The 23,439-nt window shown below is 40.6% G+C and overlaps 1 protein-coding gene across 1 annotated transcript in view; it reads right to left on the bottom strand.

Moving 5' to 3' along the window:
* The window catches only part of LOC132370451 (centrosomal protein of 78 kDa-like), a 97,385-nt gene extending 74,240 nt beyond the window's left edge, over nucleotides 1-23,145 (bottom strand). Inside the window, 1 exon segment of the mRNA XM_059930479.1 lies at nucleotides 23,050-23,145. Coding sequence (XP_059786462.1) covers nucleotides 23,050-23,125 — 76 coding nt within the window. The 5' untranslated portion in view covers nucleotides 23,126-23,145.
* Nucleotides 23,146-23,439: the final 294 nt, after the last annotated feature.

Below are 23,439 nucleotides of genomic sequence, written 5' to 3'. Positions count from 1 at the left end.
TACATATAAGTGATAACATACCGTATTTGTCTTTCTCCGTTTGACTTATTTCACTAAGCATAATAGTGTTGCAGCAGAATGACCTGTAACTTCCTACATTTCTTACGTTTCAACTTCAAATTTCATTTCTCGGGATGCCTACAGCTTTTCACCTGGCTAGATGGAAGCCAAGGTTTTACTTTTCTCTTGGGGGCTATTCTGCTAGGCTTGAGTCATTAGAAGCAACTTTAACTTTAGGTTGTTATAGATATATCACATCTTTCAAAGCATAATCAGGCTCTGTGGTTCATGATCTGGTTGTTAGATTAAAGGTCTGTGTGGCCAAAGGGCTGTACTTCTACAACTATTGAGAAATAAACAACCTTGACTAGACAGGGAAGGAAAAGTCTACAAGTTGGTCCCTATATCCTGATCAGGGGATTCTTCTCCTCCTTCCCTGGTTCACCAAAAAGCACACTTGCCCATACTGTTCACATTCTCAAAATATGTTTGTTACTCTCAGAGCTCCTGGAATCTATATCTTCCAACGGTTGACTTTTGACTTCTCAATGAACTGTTCTGCACACCTGTGCTTATACTTTAGGATTTTTTTTTCCTTTGGGAGAGAGAAGAGTGGCTTGTAAAAACACTAGTGGAAAGTAAGCATTAAGAATCACTTCACCTTCTCCATCAAATAAATCCACCTGAATTACCGGCTCTATGAACCAGATAAGTAATTCAAAAGTTTGATGAAGAACAGAATACTTTGAGTCTCAAAATATCTCTCCATAAATTACTTATTAACTACAAAGTGACAAATAATAACTTGACAGTGGAGAAACTTCGTGGGCACCACCTTAACCAAGATGCTAATGAGACAGATGACCATCAGGTGGCTCCTGTAAGGATGCACAGAGAGACACACTGTCACCTCTGTGGAACTCCCATCCAAAGCACATAACATGAAACAACCATGAGGAAACAGAGCACAAACCCAGACCGAGGATCATTCTACACAACAACCAGCCTGTACTTGTCACAAACTCTCAATAATATGAAGAACAAAGAGGCTGAAGAATTATTTCATACTTAGACCAAAGTGACATGAGAACTAAGTGCAACGCATGATTGTAGACTGGTTCCTGGGCTGAAAAAATTAGCCATTAAGGATGTTACTGGAATAAGTGGCAAAATTTGAATATGGATGGTCGATCAGTCAACAGTATCAATGTTAAATTTCTGACTTAGACCACTGTGCTGTGGTTTGGTAGAAAATGTTGTTTCACTTAGGAAGTAATCACTATTTACAGGGAAAAGGGCACAATGTCTCCTTACCCTTAAGGGGTTCAGGAGAAAAAAACCATGTATATATGGAGAGACAGTGAATGCCAAAGCAAATAAAGCTAAATATTAACAATTGGTGAATCTAGGTAAAGCATATACAAGAGTTCTTTGTACTAATCTTGCAACTTTTCTTTAAGTTTGAAATTATATCTATAACTATATATCTACATCTATATAGATATATAAAATCAACACACACCATTCAAAATAAGTGCATCAACCTAAAATCCAGCCTATTCTTCAGGTATTGTTAGGTAATCTGAAGAGAGACAAAGGCTAGGATACCAACAGGGATTGGGTTAGTAGATTCATTCATTAGGGCCCTGAGTACATTTCTACTAACTTAAATTATGCTTTCATTTGAATAAAACATTTTGGACTTCCTTAAACTTAGTGCCAATTACTTATACATTTAAACACTCAAAGTATGAATTCCATAGTTTTCCCCAAGTGAGGCCCAAGGCTGTCAGTATTCCCGTGTGCTAACAAGTAAGCAAGGCCAATTTCCATAACCTAACTATAGGACTTCTGGCTACATAAATTTTTCTAATATGCCCAGTTCCCTATTTTCTTAGAAAATCCAATTTGCTCTGGGATTTCAAATACCACAGGCTCTGGTTTTTGTCACAACAAATGAACTATTTTATTCTTTACATTCTTAAAAAGAAATTCAAGAAATCATTGCTCACTGATAGCTTTTCTAGCTCTCGTCCAATATCTCTTTGACCAAGCTTTTCCACCCACTCTGGAATAATCCAGGGGTAATTAGAACTTCTTACCTTCTTTAGCCCAAAAGGAGCCAATTCATCACAAACTATCATGGATCATGATTCTAAATTACCAAGAGCCCAATTACTAACCGAGGCGGGGAATCTTCTTTGCAATTAAAGTGATTGATTTCTTTGCAGATGCAGTAGCATTTCACTTTTTAATTATGTTCAGTCTGATCAAATGTGAGAAAATTCTTCCTCATTTTATTTTCCTTCCAAAGAACACGATACAACAAACATTAATTCCAGAATGATACAAGGCCAGACCTGCAAGGGCCTTTGGCAGAGCTGGACATCTATCAATGGGTCTTGTCCATTTTACAGGGTTTTACTGGCTCCTGAAGCTCTATAGGGGAAAAAAGGGACTAATTATTTGTTTACATCACATAGTTCACCTAAGGGCTTGCCAAACCTTCCAGCATCTGCTAAGTTGTGATGAGACAGCATTAGATATTTAGATAAACACAGACTAGCGCGGAACAGAACAATTTTGTTTCTTGTGCAGGCAAAGAACAGAGCCGCAGTGCTGGGGATGAAGCAGTGTGTGGAGGTAAACATAAGCAACGTGGGAACAAATCTGTTTTTTCTCACGTAGGTGGTATTAACATGATTAGATGTTGTCAAATTTTGAAAGAGAAAAATAGACAAAAACAGTTTGGGAGAAGAAGGAGGACACTCCAGAGGATATAAAGGGACATGAGGCCGCCAAGGCTTACACAGATTTCCCAAGGCCTGAAAGACACCTGTCTGTCCACTTTGCTTTTAATTTTAAGGACTGGCCAGTTGTGCCTCCCGCAGCCTGTTGACCCGGGGCCTGCATCCTTATTTCCCCTTCCCCTCTCTCCACGTGGTCAGCAGACTGGCATCCGTTCACTCACTTGAGACATACAAAGGTCAAGGTTTTCGCTCAATGAGTATCTTCCAGCGATCTGTGCTCCAGACAACAGTGACTACCCTTTGTCCTGGTATGAATGCAGTTGCTGAACGTTTTCCAAACACTTTCACACATCTGTAAAGAAGAATCTAGGAGCCCTCCAAGATTTTAAATTTTAGTAAAAAATGAAATTACATAGTAAGCTTTTGAAAAATTAAAACATCCACGTATGTGAGATTGTACCTCTGCCTTTACTGCAGGCTGTTTGTGAAATTCAGGAAGCCCTGCCTTTCCATTCATTAAACAGACAGTCACTGAGCACCTCCTAAGGGCAAGGCAGGATGCCAGGTGATGCAGGTGGAGAAAAAGGGCTTGTTCCTTGCTCTGATGGGGAAGGCACGTAAGCAGACATCCTCGGCACAGGAAAACACAGAATGGAGGTGCTGTGATGCGATAAAAGGGTCACGCTTACAAGAACAAAGGAAAAGCGCATCCTTCCAATGCAGGAGACACAAACAAGGTCAGGAGGTTGGCAAGTGTCTTGAAGGAATATCAGTCTTGCTGAGCGGGGGCAGGAACTCCAGGCTTACCCGACGTAGCATGGGCATATATGCACGCCACATTCCAAGAACCAGAAACACAAGAAAGAAGAAGCCAGACCAGACACCACAAAGCTGTGACCGTTGGGCTCAGAAGTCTGGGCTTTTTTTTATGAACCAAGGAGGAGCATGAAGGGGAAGTGATGGTCCAACTGGCTGTGCTGGTAGGGGCAGATGGGGGCAGATGAGGCTGCTGAAATGATCCGCTGAAGGCTGACAGAGCTGCCTGTGGCAATGGGACTGGAAATAACTGGAGATTCAAGAGATTTGGGGCCGGTACAAACCACAGGGACTTGTAACCATCATATGAATGGATGAGGAAGGAGGCAAAATAGACTCTGAACACTATTATATGTGAACACTTGGATGGCGTCCATGGACTGGCTAGCTTTTGCTATTTAAACATTTACTGTGGTTATTAGTCACATCCTGCATGGAGCCCTCGTTTTAAGCTCTTTAAATATCCCTGAGATAAGTGGGGGAGTTATTTCAATCCTCCTTTTTACAGATGAGAGAACCAAGACTGGCAAGGCTTAGCCCTAAGCAGGAAACCCAACTAACCCAACTAATTGGTGCAGAGCTGGGACAAAATATCAGTATAGTCCTCATTACACAATCCAACGAAACATGAAGATAGCTCAAAACTGTCCTAGCGGCATGTTTCCAGCCTAAGTGGGACAAAGTTCATAGAACTTTATACCGTCAGCTGTGTTGTAAGGTGGTTTGTTGGTAATGTCCATTCCAAAAGCCAACGGAAAGCTACCAGTATGCTGAATCATTAAAAACATGGATGTACAGGACTCAAGTCTTATACCTTTTTGAACAAAATACTCTTCACAGATGCTATGTTTAGACTCAAGTTTTCCCAACATAAAGTTTTTAAAAGAACAATCTGTCTAAAAAGCATGTAGAGAAATTCATTGATGTTTTAGACTTTAATGTCCTTCATACGGTCAACATAAAACACTGACAATGGATGAACAATAGGGGAAAAGACTCTTCAGCACAGATCTTCCTGAACTCACGGCATCACTGGTCAAACACCATAAAGAGAACAGTCACATGAACAACCAGTAAGGGAGTTTAACAGAGATTTTTAGCTTAACAACATAACTGAAAAACGAAGAACCAACCAACCAACCAACCGTTCTTCTACCCACTGAAAGGAAAGTAAAGATGAATCAGGGAGCTTCCAAATCTTGTGAAGCAGCTTAAAAAGGGAGAGGGGAGGGGGAAGGGAAGGTACACAACTGTTGAGAACGTAACACTCTAATGCACAAGGTCAAGGATCCTAACATTCTCAAAGTCTCAACATATACCAACAAGAACCATATTCTTAGAAATATAAAGGCACAGAGATATAAATGCATAGAGATATAAACTATTTGGTATTAAGAACAGACCTTGCTAGATAAACATATAGGATGTCACTCTTATTGCTTTATGAGAATAACTGTATAAAGAAAGAATCCAGAAGACCCCACTGCTGTCATCTTGCAAAGGATCAAAATTCAGCACCTAGAGGACCCCACCCACCCTCCATGCTGTGTGTCTGTGTGTCTCTAAAAATAATAACCTGCAATTTGCATATAATTAAACCCATAGGCAGCTTTGAATGTGAGATCTAGGCAGAAAAAGTAGCAGCAAAGACAACAGTAGCTAGAATTTGGTAGAAAAGCAAGAGAAGATTTTTTAAAAGCTTCCAGTTCAAGTCAGAATTAAGGTTAAGTTTCAACAGCTTGGGATAGCTGTGGATGTTTTGCTGTTCTTTGAAAAAAGAAGAAAAACTATCATAAGCATGTTCATTCGAGAAAAATACTGAGTTTGTTTAGTTTTTTTAGCCATGCCCAAGTGACTTTCAATTTTGTACACTGTTCAAGGGCAGAGTGTATATTGGTTAGGATGTGCTTATAGCTGGTGCATCTCCAAAAAATGCTTCATGAAGGCTGCCAGCTTCTGGACATCTTCGATGGTGACAGCATTATGCAGAGAGGCCCGAATGCCTCCCACGGACCCAGAAGAACCACCGTTGCAGCCGTTAAGAACAGGAGCATCTGGCTTAGCATCAAGACGACCCTCCTTCCCATCACCAGCTCCTGCGAGAGTCACAGCACCTGAGACCATCGTGTCCAACCTGCCACCTGAAAGCCCCCGCAGGTGGCTAGGAGCTTCACACATCTCAGTCATTAGAAAATTCCTTTCCAACGCAGTGAAGGACCGTCACGCTCACATGGAACCTAGGTTAGCTCAACTCTTCGATGAGCCTGCCGTACAGGGGGCAGGGAGCGGGCAGCTATTCTCATGCGTGAGAATTTTTCATGGAGCTTACAGAATTAACTACTCTCTCTGATGTTCAGGGGAGCGACAGTGATCTGTTCTTACACTGAACAGGCTTGTGCCAGCAGCACCAGAGATGGGATGGCACCTTTGTGCTGTCAGAGCAGAGATTTTCAAAGGTAATTTTGACCAAAGCTCCTAGAAGGTGTGGCCCCCCCCATGCTCTCGGCCGTGGAATCGTGCTAAGGGGTCTGTAAGCAGCAGCAGGAGAACCCCCGTAACAAATGGTCTTTCCCAACTAGTTACAATAACTGCTACTCCAGGTTGGGCAGGCTCCTAGATGTGTTTCATTCAGCGTCTGAAAACTAAACCAATTCTCTGACAAGCTTCTGGATGGGACATGTACTCACCACCTAGGCCCTTTCAGCGAGATCATATTGAGTTCAAGAGCTTTGTCGAGAAATCTTTTTTCTAAAGCATCATCTCCTTTGGTGTTGCCAACGTGGAATGGAATATTCATCTTGCTTCTATTCTGGGACTCCACTGGACATCTGAAAAACATGTTTTTTGTTCCAGCTATTTTTCTGCAATGTGCAATTGCCATTAACAAAGCAACAGAAAGGTTTTAAAAACCATTTTCCAGATGCAAACAAGAGATTAAAAAAAAAGATCTGTGCCAGGACATTTATAATTTACTTAGGGAGACCACTCTTGCATATGGAACAGTGAGCTAACATTTTCTTATACGACTCATACTTAATTTCCAAGAGCCTCAGTTTCCTCATCTGAATATTAGGAATAATAATAATATCTCCATTTCATACTAATTATGACAGTTCAGTGGTACAACATATATGAAGCTTCCAACCCATGGCAGCCACACAGCAATGTGGATGACCCTTTCTCTACAAGGCTGCAGAGAAAAAAAAAAAAGTTGGTCCAAATAGTGGCTGTAAGATTTAAAAATAATGAGCAGCAGCTTTCAAAGCACTTAAAACACTGTATTGTCCTAAGCTGTGTGACCTTGAACAAGTTACTAAATCTCTCTGTTGTGCCTCTCTGATGTGAGGACAAAATGGCCACAAATTCTCTGCAGCCCTCCCAGCAAGAGGTGGGGTCTAGTGCTCCACACCTTTTGAATCTGGGCTGGCCTTGTGGACTTGCTTTGACCAAGAGACTGCAACAGGAGTGATGCTGTGCAACTTCCAAGCTGAGGCCTCAAGGGGCATGCAGCTTCTATACCTGCCCTCTTAAAACATCACTGCCATGTAAGCAAGCCCGAGCTAGCCTGCTGGAAATAACAGGCCCAGCCAACAGCCAGCACCAGCTGCCAGACAGATGAGGGGAGCCATTGAGACTCTAGGTGAATCACCAGATGACTTTGGTTGAATAAGTGATCTCAGATGAGACCAGCAGAAGAAACCACCCCACTGAGCCCAGCCCCACTTGCTGACTGAAAAGAATCCTGAGCAAAAGAAATGGCTGTGGTTTTAAGTCACTGTCTTGAAGTATTCTATGATGCAAAAGTAGATAACTGATAGAATTTAGAACAGTGTCTGGAACACATTCAATACTATGTAAATATCTATTGAAGACAATAAATCTGTCTTTTTATTCTCAGCACCTTGCACAGGGCTCATACAGACTCTCAAAAATGAATGGGTCAAGTTTCATCTAGGATATATTAGTATTTGACTTCAGTTTCTCATTTGGAAAGTAAGCAAGCCAAAATTATCTTCCACTGACAACCAAAGGAGACAAACAGAAGAGCTGACATGCTATTCTGGATTACAAGGAAAATATGTAATAACTCTCTCTATTTTCTCAAACACATCCTGTCTTATTCTTCCACTTCTACAGGGTGGGTGGAATTCATTAAAAGTAAGCAACAAAGAAAAGCAGTGTGAGGAAGCCCCCATTAAAAGCTATGCTCGCCCCTCAGGGCACACACACAATTCCTGTTAAAGTTAATAGGAGTCAAGTGCACATCGACGGACAGAAGAGACGCAAGCAGGGAAACCAAGTATCTGGTAATAGGCTTTGAGCCTGAATTCTGGGCCCCCCTTTGCACAGGTAGTAGGTATCCTGGTTGACACTTACATTAAAAATTTAGTGTCTACTCTCTTTGATATTCTGCTGCCTCAGGCTCCCCAGGTGACAGTCCAATTATAGAGCTGGAGCAGCAAAAAGGACACATGCTTTCAGGGGAAAAAATATTAAAAGGGGGAAGAATTAAGAACCTGGATTTACAAAGAATCTGTATTGACAGTCGTCCCCCACACATTTACCCATCCTACTGTGAACATAGGTGGTATCATGACAGCAACAATGTCATAACTAGAAACTGAAGATTAAATTTGCACGGTGCCCGAGAGTGTCCCTGGCGTGGGGCTGAGGGAAGGAAGAAAAAGATGAAGCGGAATTAGCTGCTCCCAACCTAGCAAGATGGCTGTGGAGGGAATTCAAATTCCACAGGACAAGCGCTGTGGAAGCACAGAGCTGAGCAAGTAACTCTGCCCGAGAGAAGGTTGAAGGTTTCAGAGGAGGGGAAGTGGGAGGGGTCAGGACGGGGGAGACGAAGGAAGGGCATCTGGCAGAGAGCTGTGTCTGCCAAGGCACGGGGGATACCAGCAAGTTCTCTGCAGCACCTGGGGTGCTGGGTGCCTGGCTCGGGGCAGGACTGCAGACCGCAGAAGGCCCAGCAGACACGCTCTCCTGGGAACTGGATCGATCGGATCCTGGAGCAACGAGGAGCAATCAGGTCTGCACAACAAGGAGTTCTGCGTTTTAGAAAAAGCACTACGACATAGGGGCTGGAGGGTGGGGACACTGGTGGAGAGGCCTGCTAGAAAGCTCCCACAAAGAACTTTCTAGGTCAACAGAATTTGGGCTCGTGACCAAGACAGGGACACTGGGGAGTTTCAAGCATGGGCAGTAAATGCAAATGCCAACAGGGACCCAACGGTCATATAAATGAGTATAACAGGCCCAACATGACAGACTCAGCAAACTCCCTACGTTACCTGTTAACTGTGAGGGCCCGTTCTTTACTCCCACAGAGAAACAGAGTCTCCCTTTTGCTTGAAACATACGGCCCTCCCAGTCTGTTTCTCCCACTTTCAGAGACACGGGGATTATGAAATGAGACATCTGGATTTAAGTCATCTTCCCATGTTCCAATAAGGGCTCAAATTGTGTGTTTTAAACCCTGTGAGCCACACCGAGCACTGCCGTGGGCTGTGCTGGACCACCGCTCCCAGGCGTTATCACTAAATCCCAGAGCGGGGGCAGGGACTGTGGCCTGGATGAGTTGGGGGGCAGGGAGAATGTGCCACGCTGACAGAGCGCTCCATGGGGCCGGGTGGGAGTGGAAGCAGCGGGTAATCCTGGGACTACAAAGCTTCCAGGACAGAGTCTGAGCAGCGCTCCCCAGGGAGTCTATGACGGAAGCTGATAAGGATGGTTGTGACTGGAAAAGCGGTGCCACAGTCAGTCATAGACATTTAGGAAATCCTGAATTAACAGGGTTACAAGGGTTTCTTGACTCAACTTCCTAGAGCGTCTCAAGAGCTCCGGTGAATCGTGAACTCCCAAGAGGATAATTCATATAGGAACACAGTTTTCCCCAAATGCATGTGGCTGAAAAACCCACTGCATCTCTGGGATGAGTATTCTAGAATGCCCACTGAGAAACCCCGGGACTTCCCAAGGTACCAGAGGGGTATGTGTGAGGGGAAAGGCACCACCTCAGCGCAAAACAGCATCTCACAAAGGTGGTGAGGGTTAGGAGGGCGCCAAGAAAACCACAGGCAGTTAGCAAGCGATGACAAGACACTCGTTTCAGTGGTGTCTGCTCCAAAAGACAAACCAGAAACAAGAAGGGCGTGAAGAGTGCATTCTGAGGTGAGAGAAGCCCACAAAATAGTCACTAGGCCTCTCCTGACTGCCTAACTTGTAAATAAAAAATTAACTCTAAATTTGCACACGATTAGGAAAACTAGAGTAAACATATAAAGATCTATTCCCTTCCATAGAGGTGGTTGCCATTAACAGTCTTTTGTGCATTTTCAGGATCAGATACACAAATGTGTATACGTGTATATATGCATGTTTCCATATGTACATATATACATATATAGTATTTACAAATACAAACATTGTGGGTTTCTAAGTGGAATAATAGACATGTCCTTTTCTACACCTGCTCTTTTTCCTTTTAACCTGATGATGTATCAGGTCATCTTCCCAGTTTGCTCACAGACCTTCCCCGTTCTCCACACACACGTTACTCCATATCACGGAGGGATCCTAATTTCCTTCATCAGACCCCTACTGAAGGACATCCGGTTGTCTCTAGATTTTCCCCATTATGTAAGTATCCCTCATTGGACTTGTGGGGGCCTGATTTTATGCACACTTCTGTGCAAGACAGAGTACTGGCAGAGGGCAGGTGCCTAGAAGTAAAAGTCTTTCGTCAAAGAGCAAGAGAGTTTTGAACTTTCATGGATGCTGCAAACCTCGCTCCAAAATGGAACACATTTATTATACTTAACATATGCAAAGTGTGTTTGTTCCCTTGTCTACACCAGATGTTAACAGTCTTTAGAATTTCTGCCCATCAGAGGGGAAGAAAATCCCATGGTTTTAATCTGCATTTCCTAAAGAAGTTGGCCCCTCTTCACTTGTCTGTTAGCCAGCTGTGTTTCTTCTGAGTTGTTTGCTCATACAGTTAGAAACCACCCCCTGCCTTTTTAAAATCTGATTATCCTTTTTCATTAATTTGTGGGTTCTTCTCTATATCAACAGTAACCTTTCTATGTTAATACACTACCAAACTTTGGTGCCTGTCATTTTGTTTTGTTTATGTCTTGAACTGTAGAAAAGTTTTAAATTTTCATGTAATTAAATATCTTTTACTTTATGGCTTCTGAGTTTTATGGCTTACTTAGGAAGGCTTCTGTACTCCCTACACTTACACAGAAATTCTCTCCTGTATTTTATATTTGCTTCTTGCATTTAGTTGCATTTGCATCTTTTCAACTGACTAGAATTTGTGTATGCTGTGAGGCAAATATCGAATTTCTGTTTAAATGAATTATCAATGCTTCAATCAGTCAATTAGACAAAAAGTCAAGTTAGACTTTAAAATTGTCTAAGTTAAAATACAATTCTCAAGTAAAAGGGACCAGTTTCTGGACTTTTCCACTGATCTGTCTTTCCCTCTGCCAGTGGCTTTATATGTTAATAGATCATATGTTAACATTACATTTTATTAATGTTAACATATATGTTTAAAATGTTTCATCTATCCTTTTGCACTAGCTTCTTCAGGTGAACACTGAATTGACTTCTAGATATTTACTAATTTTTGTGACTATTGCGAATGGGATCTTTCCTTGTTTTTTATTGTTATTTCTGGCTTATGGGAAAGTAACTTACTTTTACATATTTAGACACAACTGATCACAATTCTGAACATGATCATTTCTAGTTTTTCCACTGATTCCTGTTTTGAAAAAACAGTCATTTTCATCTGTGATTTTTGTTGTTTCCTTAGTAAAGGCTCTGGAACCAGCCGCCCCAACTCTCCCCATGTTCTTATCCTGCTTGATCCCACTTCCCCGCTGCACCTGACCCTAACCTGTCTGCGCTGCTCTAAAGCACTGTCTGTTCACAGGGTTGTGATGACAATAAAATGTATTAATATCTGTAAAGCGCCAAGGGCTCTGCCTACTTTATTTTATTTTGGGGTTGTCACTAAACACATCACATGCTTCCCTCTCTTTCCTAAGGCCTGGACCCCACATGAAAGGGAGAAAAGGTGACCTCGTATCTGGATATGGATTTTGTCACTTCAAGAGCTTTATCATATTAAAATTAATATCTAATACATATTAAACACTATGTGTCAGGTACATCCTAGGCGCGTTCCATAAGAACCACAAATAATATTGACAGCTAACCGTTAAGGAATAACCATTAAGGCTGTTTTAATTTTAGCACACCGGAAAATATAAGGGGTAAAAGTTCTAGTAGCATTAAAAAAAAGAAAGAGTTACCAATTCTAATAGTAGCTTTTCCTTTTTGACCACTTCCCAAATTTATAGTTCTCTTTTTCTGTCTAGCAGCTTTGGCTGGTTCCTTCACCGATGGAGAAGTTATCCACTGGTACTGAGAAATGATAAATATGCCATTTAAGTTACAGGTAATTTAGGAGGGTTTGATCTTCATTGGAAATTAAGATATTTTAAGTTAATAAAAGTCTTCAATCTGCATTTCTGGGAAGCTAAATTAAAGCATTACACAACATTTTCAAAAACAGAAAAGCTGTTTCATTTGACTAAAAGCTTAGTTTTAAGATGGCAGAAAGTACCTTGATAATTTTCTTTTAAGAAGGAAAGAAAAACAAGCCATTAAAGAGAAATTCTTCAGAGAGAATTAAAACACGTTGTATACCTCTGACTTGGCTCTCCTTCCATTCTGGAGACCTTTCTTGATAACTGCTTTCATCACAGAATGATTTAAAGTAAAATAAATTGAAATTAGAGTAATTATTTCCCAATGAGTGGCTATTTCCATTTAAAACCAAAAGCCAACTAATATTGCTTTTCCCATAAAATTAAATATGAAATCTACATTATGTAATTGTACACTTATTTCCCCCTTTGTGTATTCTAATTTCTTCCTCAGAAACCTAAGATGCCATCTGGCAGACTGCCCCCAGTGGCTACTATTTTGGCAGCAGCAAAGGTCAACTTTAAACATTTTGCATCTAAAGTGACTTTGGATACCTTTGGATAGAAAGTACAGTCTGAGCACTATCCAGACACGTAGATACCTAAAGGGCATCTAAGATATCAAACCAAAGTCCTGATATTCCCTCAAAACCTGCTCCTCCCATCAGCCCCCTTCTTCTAAGTGATACCACCCAGTTGCACACATAATCCTCAACGACTTGTCTCCTTGTTACTATTTCTTTCATACCCCACATCTAATCTATCGGGAAGCCTTGTTAGCTACACCCTCAAAACACAACCTGAATTCAACCACTTTTCACTTGCTCCAAACTTCCAACCTAAGCTAAGCCATAAACATCTCTTATTTGGACCACTGTGATAGTCTCCTAACTGGTCTCCCTGTTTCTCTTCTTTATCTCCCCAAGTCTATTCTCCATACCAGGTCACCTTATTCAGATACTATTTGGATCATGCCTTTTTCCAGTTCAAAACCCTCTACCCATTTAGAATCATCCAAATCTCTACTCTGGCCTTCAAGACTTTACAAGATCAGACCCCTGGCTAGCTCCTTGACCTCACGTCATACCACACTCTTCTTCACTCAGTACTCTGGTCATGTTGGCCTCCTTGCATTCCCTTAAATACTCCACCCACCTACATGCCTGCATACTCATTGCCTCCTTGTCCTGGAGTGTGTTTACCCCAGATCTTCCATGGCTTGCTCCTCTCTTCATTCAGGTCTCCGTTCAAATGCCACTTCTCCAGTGAAGCTGTCCCCTAACAAACCTATCCAATGGAGTCCTAACTGCCCCCGCTCACTCTCCTTACATTACTATATTTCTGCACTTCCTACTATCTAAAATTATATTATTTATCTGTTTACTCATTTCTATCTGAACTCCTTCACTAGAATGTAAGCTCCATGAGGACAAGACTTTTGTCTGTCTGGTTCAGTGCTTTATCAGTAGTGCCTAAACCCGTATCTGGCACACAGTAGGTATTAAAAAAATTACTTGTGAAACTGACAAATGAATAAAGTACTCCTTGCAAGAATTCAGAGGTTGCACAAGAAGGAAATAACGCTCTTGGTGGAAGCAGGCTTAGAATCTAGGTTCACCTCTATTCTGAGTAGGGATAAGAACAATTTACAAGTATAACTCACTTTAATTAGTAAATTATCTTCTAAAAACATAAGGGACGTACAACATTAGAAAAGTACCATTTTCTAGGACACAAATAATAACAAATTCAAACAATGTGTGAATAGAGAATACATACTAAAAACCTATCATGAAAGTATGATGGTCAAGAACTCTCACAGTAAAAGGTCAGACAAAAACCAGAACAAATGATCATGAATTCTAGGAGTTCTGGGGCTGAACAACCTACTCATTTAAACCAAAGGGATCATCACCAAAGCACAGGTATTAAAAAATATTACATGAAAGGAAACTATCATGAGTCTTTTTTTTAAGTGTTGTGTGGACCATCACATTAAAATAACTGGAGTCTTTCAACACCCCATGACACACAGAAATAGCAAGTCAGACATATGGATCTGACAGGATATGGTACAACCCTTACAAACTCTCACTACAGAAGAATGGACCCAGGGTATAATTAACCAACTAGCCAAATTAATACAAACAGCCAGTAAACCCACCAGTAAATCAAATGAATACAAAATAAAACAAAATGTGGTTATTCTCCTATCAGATTAAGCCAAGATTCTGTAAGAAAAGTCTTTAAAATGTTTATACCCTTTTGATCCAACAACTCTCTTTCAAAGAATTTAACCAAAAGAAATAGTCAGAGATATAGGTAAGGATATATATCGGAGTACTATTTGTAACTGAAAAACTGGACAAAGCTTATATACAAGAATGGATAAGCTATGCGCACTGTGGCATATTCATATAATGGAACACTGAACAGTCACAAAAATATGATGCAGTAGATGCAAATTACTGACTTGCTAAGATGGTCATACTAAATTAACCAAAAAAAGTTATAAAATTTGGAGTAATCCCACTTGCATAAAAAAGGGAGAGGTACTCATTTTTGTAGTCTTACAGTTTTTTTAAAGTGCTACCAGCCAATGTTTGTGAGAGGCAGGCTTCACATCCACTGTTAGGGTGGACTACAGATTGGCATATCCTTTCTGGGTGGTAATTTGGCAATGTGTATCAAAAGTCTTAAAAATATGTCACACTTAGTCATTCCACTTCTAGGACCTTATTCTACAGAAGTAATCCCGATGGACACAGAGATGTATATACAACATATTCACATTGTTTGTGACAGGGAAAAGCAAACTGTCTAAAGGTAATTGCAAAGAATTGATTAAACTATGGGACATCAATACGATGGAATACTACATGATATATCATTAAGTGAAAAAAGCAGGAATATGAAATAGCAAGTACACTACAATTCTATTTTAGTAATCCCTAAGTATACAAATATATTTATAGAAAAAAAAAAAGACTGAAAATATATACACCAAAATGAACAGTGATTATGTCTGGGTATTAAGTTTATAGGTAATTACTCTCTTGTTACTCTGTATTTTCTGTAAAGAATATATGCAACTCTTAGAGAAAGTTTAAAAGCAACATAAAAGCTATCAGCAAAATAAGGCTTTAAAAAAAATCCTATCACAACAGTATCATGCCAAAAGCTAAGCATATATTATATTAAAAATTCAATATTTTCAATTTTAGAATTTACCTCCAAGCCATAAATCCTCGCTAAGAGAGTCTGCAAAATCACCAGCACCCAGGTCACCAATGAGCTTGTTGCAGTTCAGAGTGATGCGCCTCAAACCAGGCATACAGTCAAGATCAGGTCTCCTGGAACGAAGACTCTCAGCCCAGATTTCTTCATGCCTTCTGGTAGTCTGATACTTCAAAGATTTAATGGGATGAAATTAAGATGCTTGAATAAGGAAACAGGGTGTGCCTACTGAGTATGGCTTATTATGTCAGAGATTTACACACACACATATCAAGCATATATGCCAGGAGAATCAACCTGAGAAATTAAACAGTCAATTCTGCTTTACGAGTCCAGTGACCCAGATTCTAGTTGGTCAGTGATTAGATTCCAGCCACTGGATGACCTGTTTTTGAACAGTTAAGTAAAGTTGGACACTCAATTACAGTCTAAGAATTATTTTCCTTATCTTCTAAGTCAGAGAATTGGTTCTAAATTCTATCAATGCTGAGGCTCTAAATGTCATCATTCTGTCCTCCAGTGGTCTCCAAACACCTGACTGGGCAACCCATAAGAAAACTTTTTAATATGCATCTTATTTTTTAACAAATTGTATACACGAAATTCTATACATATAATGTATGTACATTATAAACTACACAGATATTTTTTAAATGATACAAAGCTAAATAGGTTCTAATATTTTCTTTTCCTAACTCCTAAGGCATTATTTTATTTTATTTATTTAAAAAAAAATTTGTTTGTTTGTTTGTTTGGCTGTGCCGGGTCTTTAGCTGCGGCCTGCCGGATCTTTTACTTATTGCATGTGGGATCTAGTTCCTTGAGCAGGGATCGAACCCGGGCCCCCTGCATTGGGAGCTCAGAGTGTTAACTGCTGGACTGCCAGGGAAGTACAAGGCATTATTTTAAAAACTATATTTACAAAATGGATCTCACAGGCTACCTAGGGTATGCACACAAACTTTAGAGGCCTGGACTATGCACAGCCAGTTGGATGTGCCTTGGGAAAATAATGGTTTGACATTTAACCACAAGTCTTGTCTAAAAGACATTCAATTCTTGATATTCATAAAATAAATTCTGGTAACAGGGAACACTGACTTTAAATGAAAAAAAGTCTTGTTACATTCTTGAAAAAATAAAAAACTCAAAGCGCCTTTGACACTCTAAAAGGAAAATCATTAGTGTCATTTTTCTATTAACAATTGCTTATAAAAGCTCCAAGCAGAAATAACAGCAATCACTTACACAGTGCTTAGTATGCGCCAGGCACTATTTATACAAATGAGTTCATTTAAACCTCATAATGAGGCATAGATGTTAAGTGATTTGCCCATGGTCAAATGTTATGAAAAGGGAGAAAGGGAATTTGAACCTAGGCCATTTGGCTTCGGCACCTAAGTTCTTGACTGTTTTCTCCCCTAGGGGTCAATGGACTTGCCCTGTATAGGCTTAAAGAATTCTTCAATTTTTAATATCTAAATTTAAACATTTCCAGCTTTGTGGGCTATACAGTTTCTGTTGCAACTACTCAACCCCACTGGTGTAGGTTGAAAGTAGCCATAGCTATCATGTAAACAATGGGTGCGACTATGTTCCAAAAAAACTTTCTTTACAAAATCAGGCGGCGGGCTGGATCTGGCCGACCAGCCATAATTTACCTATCCCTGATCTGCACCATCAAACTATTCAAAAGGCTTCATGTCAAATTATTAAATAACTTTAGGCCTAAATACAGTAATTATAACCACTGTAAAGTTGTTAAGGCATTAGTTTAAAGACTGTATTTACAAGTTGCTGATGTAGTCATTTTTATTAGTTTATAAACTACAGCAGCTAATAGACACTTAATTCATTTAAATCTTGAAGATTATAATGGCATAGTTTCTTCACAGCATCACAATAAATGTTTTCAGTAACTAAAAGTACATAAAAGTATTATTATGTATTATATATTAAATCTCTTATTTCTAAAATTAAGTGGACTATCTTTACTAAATGGTAGAATCCCAAACTGAAAACTGGTCATATTCTTTCAACAAAACGAAAGGTGCACTCACAGGTATCAAAAGACAAAAATTAATGGCCATCTGTGTCAATGTATTAATGTGCTTCAATCACATATGTTTTCATGAAAGTTTAAACATAAAATCACCTTTAAAACCTTGGCCATGTGATCTGCTCCCTGCCATGTCAGATTACACCCCGTGAAGTTTACTGTCTTAAGAGTGGTAGAGTTCTTTATACCTTGACAAATAACTAAAAGGAAAAAAAAAAAAACCACACACACCATAAGATGAAGAGCCTATTCATTTGTCAATCTTGACTTATTTGATTTTCTTGAGTCAATTGGAGGTTTATAGCCACATTCTTAAAATCATTAACTACAATCTTCCCAAACAGGTAATTGATGAACTGATGCATTCGAAAACTTGTCAGTAACAAAGTGTTATTTCAGTTTACAGCAACAGTTTAATTCTATTTAGGTACTAAAGCTGAATGCACTGAATACTGCAAACTTTATTCCCAACCACTCAGTAAAGTACTACATACTTTTGAGACAAAGGAAAAAAAAGAAAAACCTAAAAAGCATAAGACTCTTCCTATCTTCATTTCCAATGATACTTCCCAATCTTGATGATCAATCAGCGATTTAAATGTCAACTATAAACCCAGTATTTTATTAGCTGCTATGCAGTATATTAGAGCAATAGAAGAGAGAGGACCTCAAACCCTCTGTTCCCTCAAATTGAAAGGCAGGCTTCCTTACCCCTCCAGACCACTACTGGACATAGGGAACGCACACTAATGTTTCAGGACCCCAATGAAGAGTCACCTGCTTTGTGATTACTTCCATGACACACCCTCACCAACACAACTGAATTTGCTGCTCCTACGGGACGTTACATATATTTCGTATTTTAAAACATACCACAGTGCATTATAATTATGATTGCAGATACATGTTCTAACAATTTAAAGAGAATGATGACTTTTTTGCTCTTTACGTCTTGCTATTTCCCTTCCCATAATATTTCTTGAAGAGAAACCATAAAAATATAAAGAAACACAAAAAACAGAAAATATACAAAATGTGTGGTTTGTGGCTTAACACAAACTTAAATGAGATTAATTCTGACAGTATGCAGCATGACAAACTTCCATGGTACAAATGAGAATGGACCAAGGTTTGAGCAGGTACAGGAGACAATCCAGGCATGAAAAACACCAAGAAAAGGTAGACAGGAAAAGGTAGACACACATGGTATGTAGGAAATCAAGAGACCAGTCTGATGGGAAGAGACTTAAACAAGACTGAAATTCACTTGCTAAACCTCCATCTCCAACTGGACAATTCGCAAGACACAGGTGCACCAAAGAAGCCAATTATTCAATCCCTTTAATGGGGAGGAACAGTTTAAAATTTTATTGGTTTAGTTTGCCCCAAAAGCAACTATCAGATGTTGGCAGGACACAATGAAGGCTTACCTTTGTTAACATAGTTAAGTCTCTCTCTCACAGAATTAGCCCATTTAGCTCCAGGTTCCTTAGCGCACCCGACGCACTTACACAGCATTCATGAGCTTTACACAACTGGAAGGTCACATCTTTATTTCTTATCGCAGGAACATGACTTCTGTAAACTTTATTTCTGTCACAATCTAAACCAAAATTATTGTAAAATGAGTGATTTAAACCATACATTTTATCATCATTAAAATCATCTAAATAAAAAAAAAAAAAGCATCTGCTCTGTGCTAAGGATTAGAAACGACTCCTGCCCTTAAAACCTTCATTAAGGAGGAAGATGTATAAACTCAAAATTTCAATCACATGAGATAAATAAACATAACCTTTATGCACAGAGGTTCCTATGGAGGCAAAAAGTTATATCTAAGTGACGGCTTCATGATAACCCTGAAGTAGAATCTAGAAAGATGAGGCTATGCAGAGTTGGAGTAGGAGGTGCATTAACTGCAGAGGGAATATCCGTGAAAAGACACTCAAGCCTGATTCCTGCTAGGCACTATAAATACTGCAGGTGGGGATGACTAAAGGCCCAGGGTCCAAGTGTGAGAAGAGACAGAAAGGAAAATAGAGATGCTGGCCGAAGCAAGCCTGGGAGAGAGCATGGCTTGTATCCCACAGGTGATGAGGCCTGGGACTACCACTGGCTGAGTAAGGGTGCCTCCGCTGATTAGAAAAAGGCGCCCCGCTGCTGAAGGACCAATTAGATAAAGGGAGTGATCACAAAAAGCTCCCCTTCCTCAGGGCCAAAGAGCCCCACGAGGCTTGGCCGAGCACAGTTCAGACTACACGCCTCTGGGCAGGGCACACGCTGGGCGGCTAGTATGCACTAACTCTGTGTGGGCAAGCCATTAGCAGCATTATTTTAAGCATATCTTTTTATGTTAGAAGATCACTTAACCCGAGTAGGCAGATGAACTTAGAGGAACTGAGCCCAGGGGCCGCGAAACCACCCAGGAGTTTCTGCCATAGTCCGGGCAAAATGTAATATGGATGAAGAAGCAAATTTAAGAAGAGGCCAAAATTTACAAGCTAGACCCACTGGATGCAAGACATTAAGAAAGTTCAGTGAAGGAACTCTGAAGAGAATGGGCTCTACAATAAATTTTTCTTACATTCAATGCAAAATATTAGGCAAAATTAAGTACAGTGGCTTTTCAGGTTCCTTCCAGCTCTAATTTCTTTTGATTTCTAACTTATTACTCTGGTTAAGTAAAGTCCCTTCAGAGGTACAGAACAGTTCTTACACCTGAATGGGATGCAAAGAATAATCTGAGTTCTCTTCACCAGGGGATGAGTTGAACTGTCCTTGCAGGAGAGATAACAGATGGTGTGAACCCCAGATCCCCAGAAAAGGGCCAGGCACACGATAAGTATTCAGCTTTTTTTTTTTTTTTTTTTTTTTTATTTCCGATTTTAATAGAATTCATTAGGTTCAGGATAAACTAGTATGATCTCAAAATTCATAGCAATTTCTATTCTTTACGCATTCTTACCTAGTGGCCTTTTCTTTTTTTTTTTTTTTTTTTTCAGACATTACATGAAATTTCTAAAAATCTTATATTTGTATTTGTATGGAAATATGTATGGAAATATGTTAATATAAATGTTTCAGACATTGCATGAAATTTCTAAAAATCTTATATGTTCTGGTATAATGTTATAAGTAATAATCCTAGTTATTACTTTAAAATGTATATCTCAGAAATAACTAATTTTCTTGTCAACTGCATTATTATGAACTTTCATCAAATCTTTAACCGTGGTCATTTTTAAGTCTTTTGTCATTTACAGACAGTTCTGGGTGTACTCTGATGATTTTGCAAATATGTTCCTATAAAAGGGTTTCATCTTCAAGAAATTCATGGAAAAGACTCTGACAAGTACAGGTTTCTGGTAACTGTCTGTACTGCTGAACTGAATGAATAAGCATTTTCAGAACTCTAATGAAAAACTGATGAACTCATAAAAGTGCTAACAAAAGATCAAGATGAAAAAAAAAAATTAATTACATGGGACTGAGTGAACTGATGAGGATGAGTATAATTTGTGTGACTTTCTGTCTGAATTTAAAAAAAAAAAAAAAAAAATCCCACAAGGACTCAGAGGCAAAGAATATACAAATCAATTTTCACTGCAAAGTAAAGGAGCTGTTACAGTGAAGGATTACTGGACTGAATGTCAATATTATGACATAGTATGAGTGTGTTTCATGTTTGGTAATTGCAATCATTGTTGCTTTTGTTGTGGTCATCCATGTACAATGCTTGGTGTCAGTCTATTTATCTCTTGTAAAAATAAAATACAGTGTGTGTGTGTGAAAAAAAAGTATTCAGCTTTTTGAAAACAAATGAACAATCATTTCCTCTCCTAAATCTTCACACCCTTCCTCTGCTGGCTACTTTCTCTCAGCTTATAAACATCCTCAAATATACCCACTTAAAATACTCTCAGACCTATGATTCTTTGGAACTTCTTGTGGATAACCTAAGTCTCTCCCATGCCTTCAAACACCTGTCCTCCCAAAAAGCCCAGATCTGAACCTTGGGCCCAGACCCGTCTACCAGGCCCCTCGGAAGCACTGAAGATGAAGTAAGATCCTCTCGCCACCCCCAAGCCCTTCCTACTGTGCTCTGTATCTCCCAAAAAGATGCAGCTGTAAACTGTCACCCACGCTTGCTGCCCTCCCTTTTCTAACTGGTCACCAGGCCTCACCCATTCTCTCTCAGATCTCCAAAATCCAGTCCCACCTTTCATAACTTAAGTGGGACCCTTAGATTACAATTCACCCTGCACCCAATCAACTGCCTTCCACATGGAGGTCTGAGTGAGCTTCTAAACCAGAAGTCCATTTCATTGCTCTTTGGTGTTTCCCACAGCCTTCAGGATAAAGATCCAAACTTCTGACAGGACAAACAAGGCCCCTGTCTGTTGGGCCCCACTAGGTTTCCAGTATCAACTCTCATTTCTTTCCCAAACCCTGAGGTCCAGTCCTGTACATTAGTTTTGCCATATTTTCTTATATTTCTCAAACTTTAACACACACTGCTCCCTTCTGCCACCCGAGGAGCTTCTACATATCCTTAGAAAGGATGGCACCTCCTCCAAGAAGCCTACCCTGAACTTTCCCTTCCAAGATTCTGTGCTCTGCAAAGGGGAAAGGTGGGGGGGAGGGATAAATTAGGAGTTTGGGATTAACATGTACACATGACTGTATATAAAATAGATAATCAACAAGGACCTACTGCATAGCACAGGGAACTCTACTCCATATCCTGTAACAAACTGTACGGGAAAAGAATCTGAAAAGGAATGGATATATGTATAACTGAATCACTTTGCTGTACACCTGAAACTAACACAATATTGTAAATCAAGTATACTCCAATATAAAATAAAAATTAAATTAAAGAAAAGAGAGATTCTGTGCTCTGCAGCATCAGAACTCACTTCTTCCAGAGCACTGACTACTGTGCTTGTGTTTACTTGCCACCCAGTAGAAGGGGAGCTTACCTAGAGCAGAAGCAACATCTCCCGCAGCGCTTGGTTCTGACAACTCATTCAAGTGCCAGGATACTTTACATACATAACGTGCTTAATTAATTGTAAGAACCCACAGAAAGAGTTGTTTTTAATGTCATTTTACAAGTGTGGGGATTGCAGTTCAAAAGTAACCTGCGCAGGCCACAGAGAGCATAAGCCCTGGAATTCAAACCCTAAGCTGCCTTCACACCGGTGCTCTTTCCACTACATGATACGACTATTGAAAAAAAGATTTTTTGTCCTGACCCCTGTTTTAATGGAAAGGAAATGAAGCTGGGATATATCAATTTCCTAATCGCTTTGGTCTGTACCAGGCAAAGTCATTCAACAGACCAGGTAACATCTGTGCAACAATTAACGATGCTCCAAACTGTGCTAAGTGTTCTACACTGTAGCATCTACAAGCATTAACAGAGTGAGACCTTGTAACCTCCACAGAGAGTGGCTCCTGTTAAGCCCATGCTCCAGATGAGAACACTGAGACCTTAAAGCACTCGGCCGGGGTCACCGAGCTGGCAGGGGTCCTAAGCCGCATGCACCGTCTAGTGCACGCACACCTGGACACTGGGCACCGGTTCTAGTGCCCACCCTCCACCTTGCACCATCTAAAACCCCGCTTCTCAGCGCCCACACGAGGGCCCCTGGAAGCGGGAAGTACAAACCTGTCTCGCCAAGCCGTGGCTGGAAGAAACTCTGGATACAGATCAGGGGCAGAGGGTGCTCAGGAGCGGCGCCCATTCCACCCCGCGGAGGCGGTCGGCGTTGAAGTCCAGCAGGCCGTCCCGCAGGGAAGCGCGCACGGCGGGCAGAGGCACCGAGTCTTGCAGCGCACACAGGTCCTCACAGCGCGGTAAGAAGTCGGCCGCGCTGTCGCAGCGCAGCTTCACCAAGTGGTCATGGCCAGAGCGTGGCCTTGGGGACGCTGGCTGCGGACACGATGCCCACACCCGCCTGGGGGCCCCGGCTCGCCTCCCAGCCCCTAGGGCGCCCACCGCCTGGCGGCTGCGGCCCCAAAGCATGCGCAGGACCCGCGTCGCAGGCAGAAGACGCAG

The sequence above is a fragment of the Balaenoptera ricei genome, chromosome 8 (genome assembly GCF_028023285.1).
Source record: "Balaenoptera ricei isolate mBalRic1 chromosome 8, mBalRic1.hap2, whole genome shotgun sequence".
Lineage (NCBI taxonomy): Eukaryota > Metazoa > Chordata > Mammalia > Artiodactyla > Balaenopteridae > Balaenoptera > Balaenoptera ricei.
The sequence above is the reverse complement of the archived record's forward strand: the minus strand, read 5'-3'. Positions and strand labels throughout refer to the sequence as shown.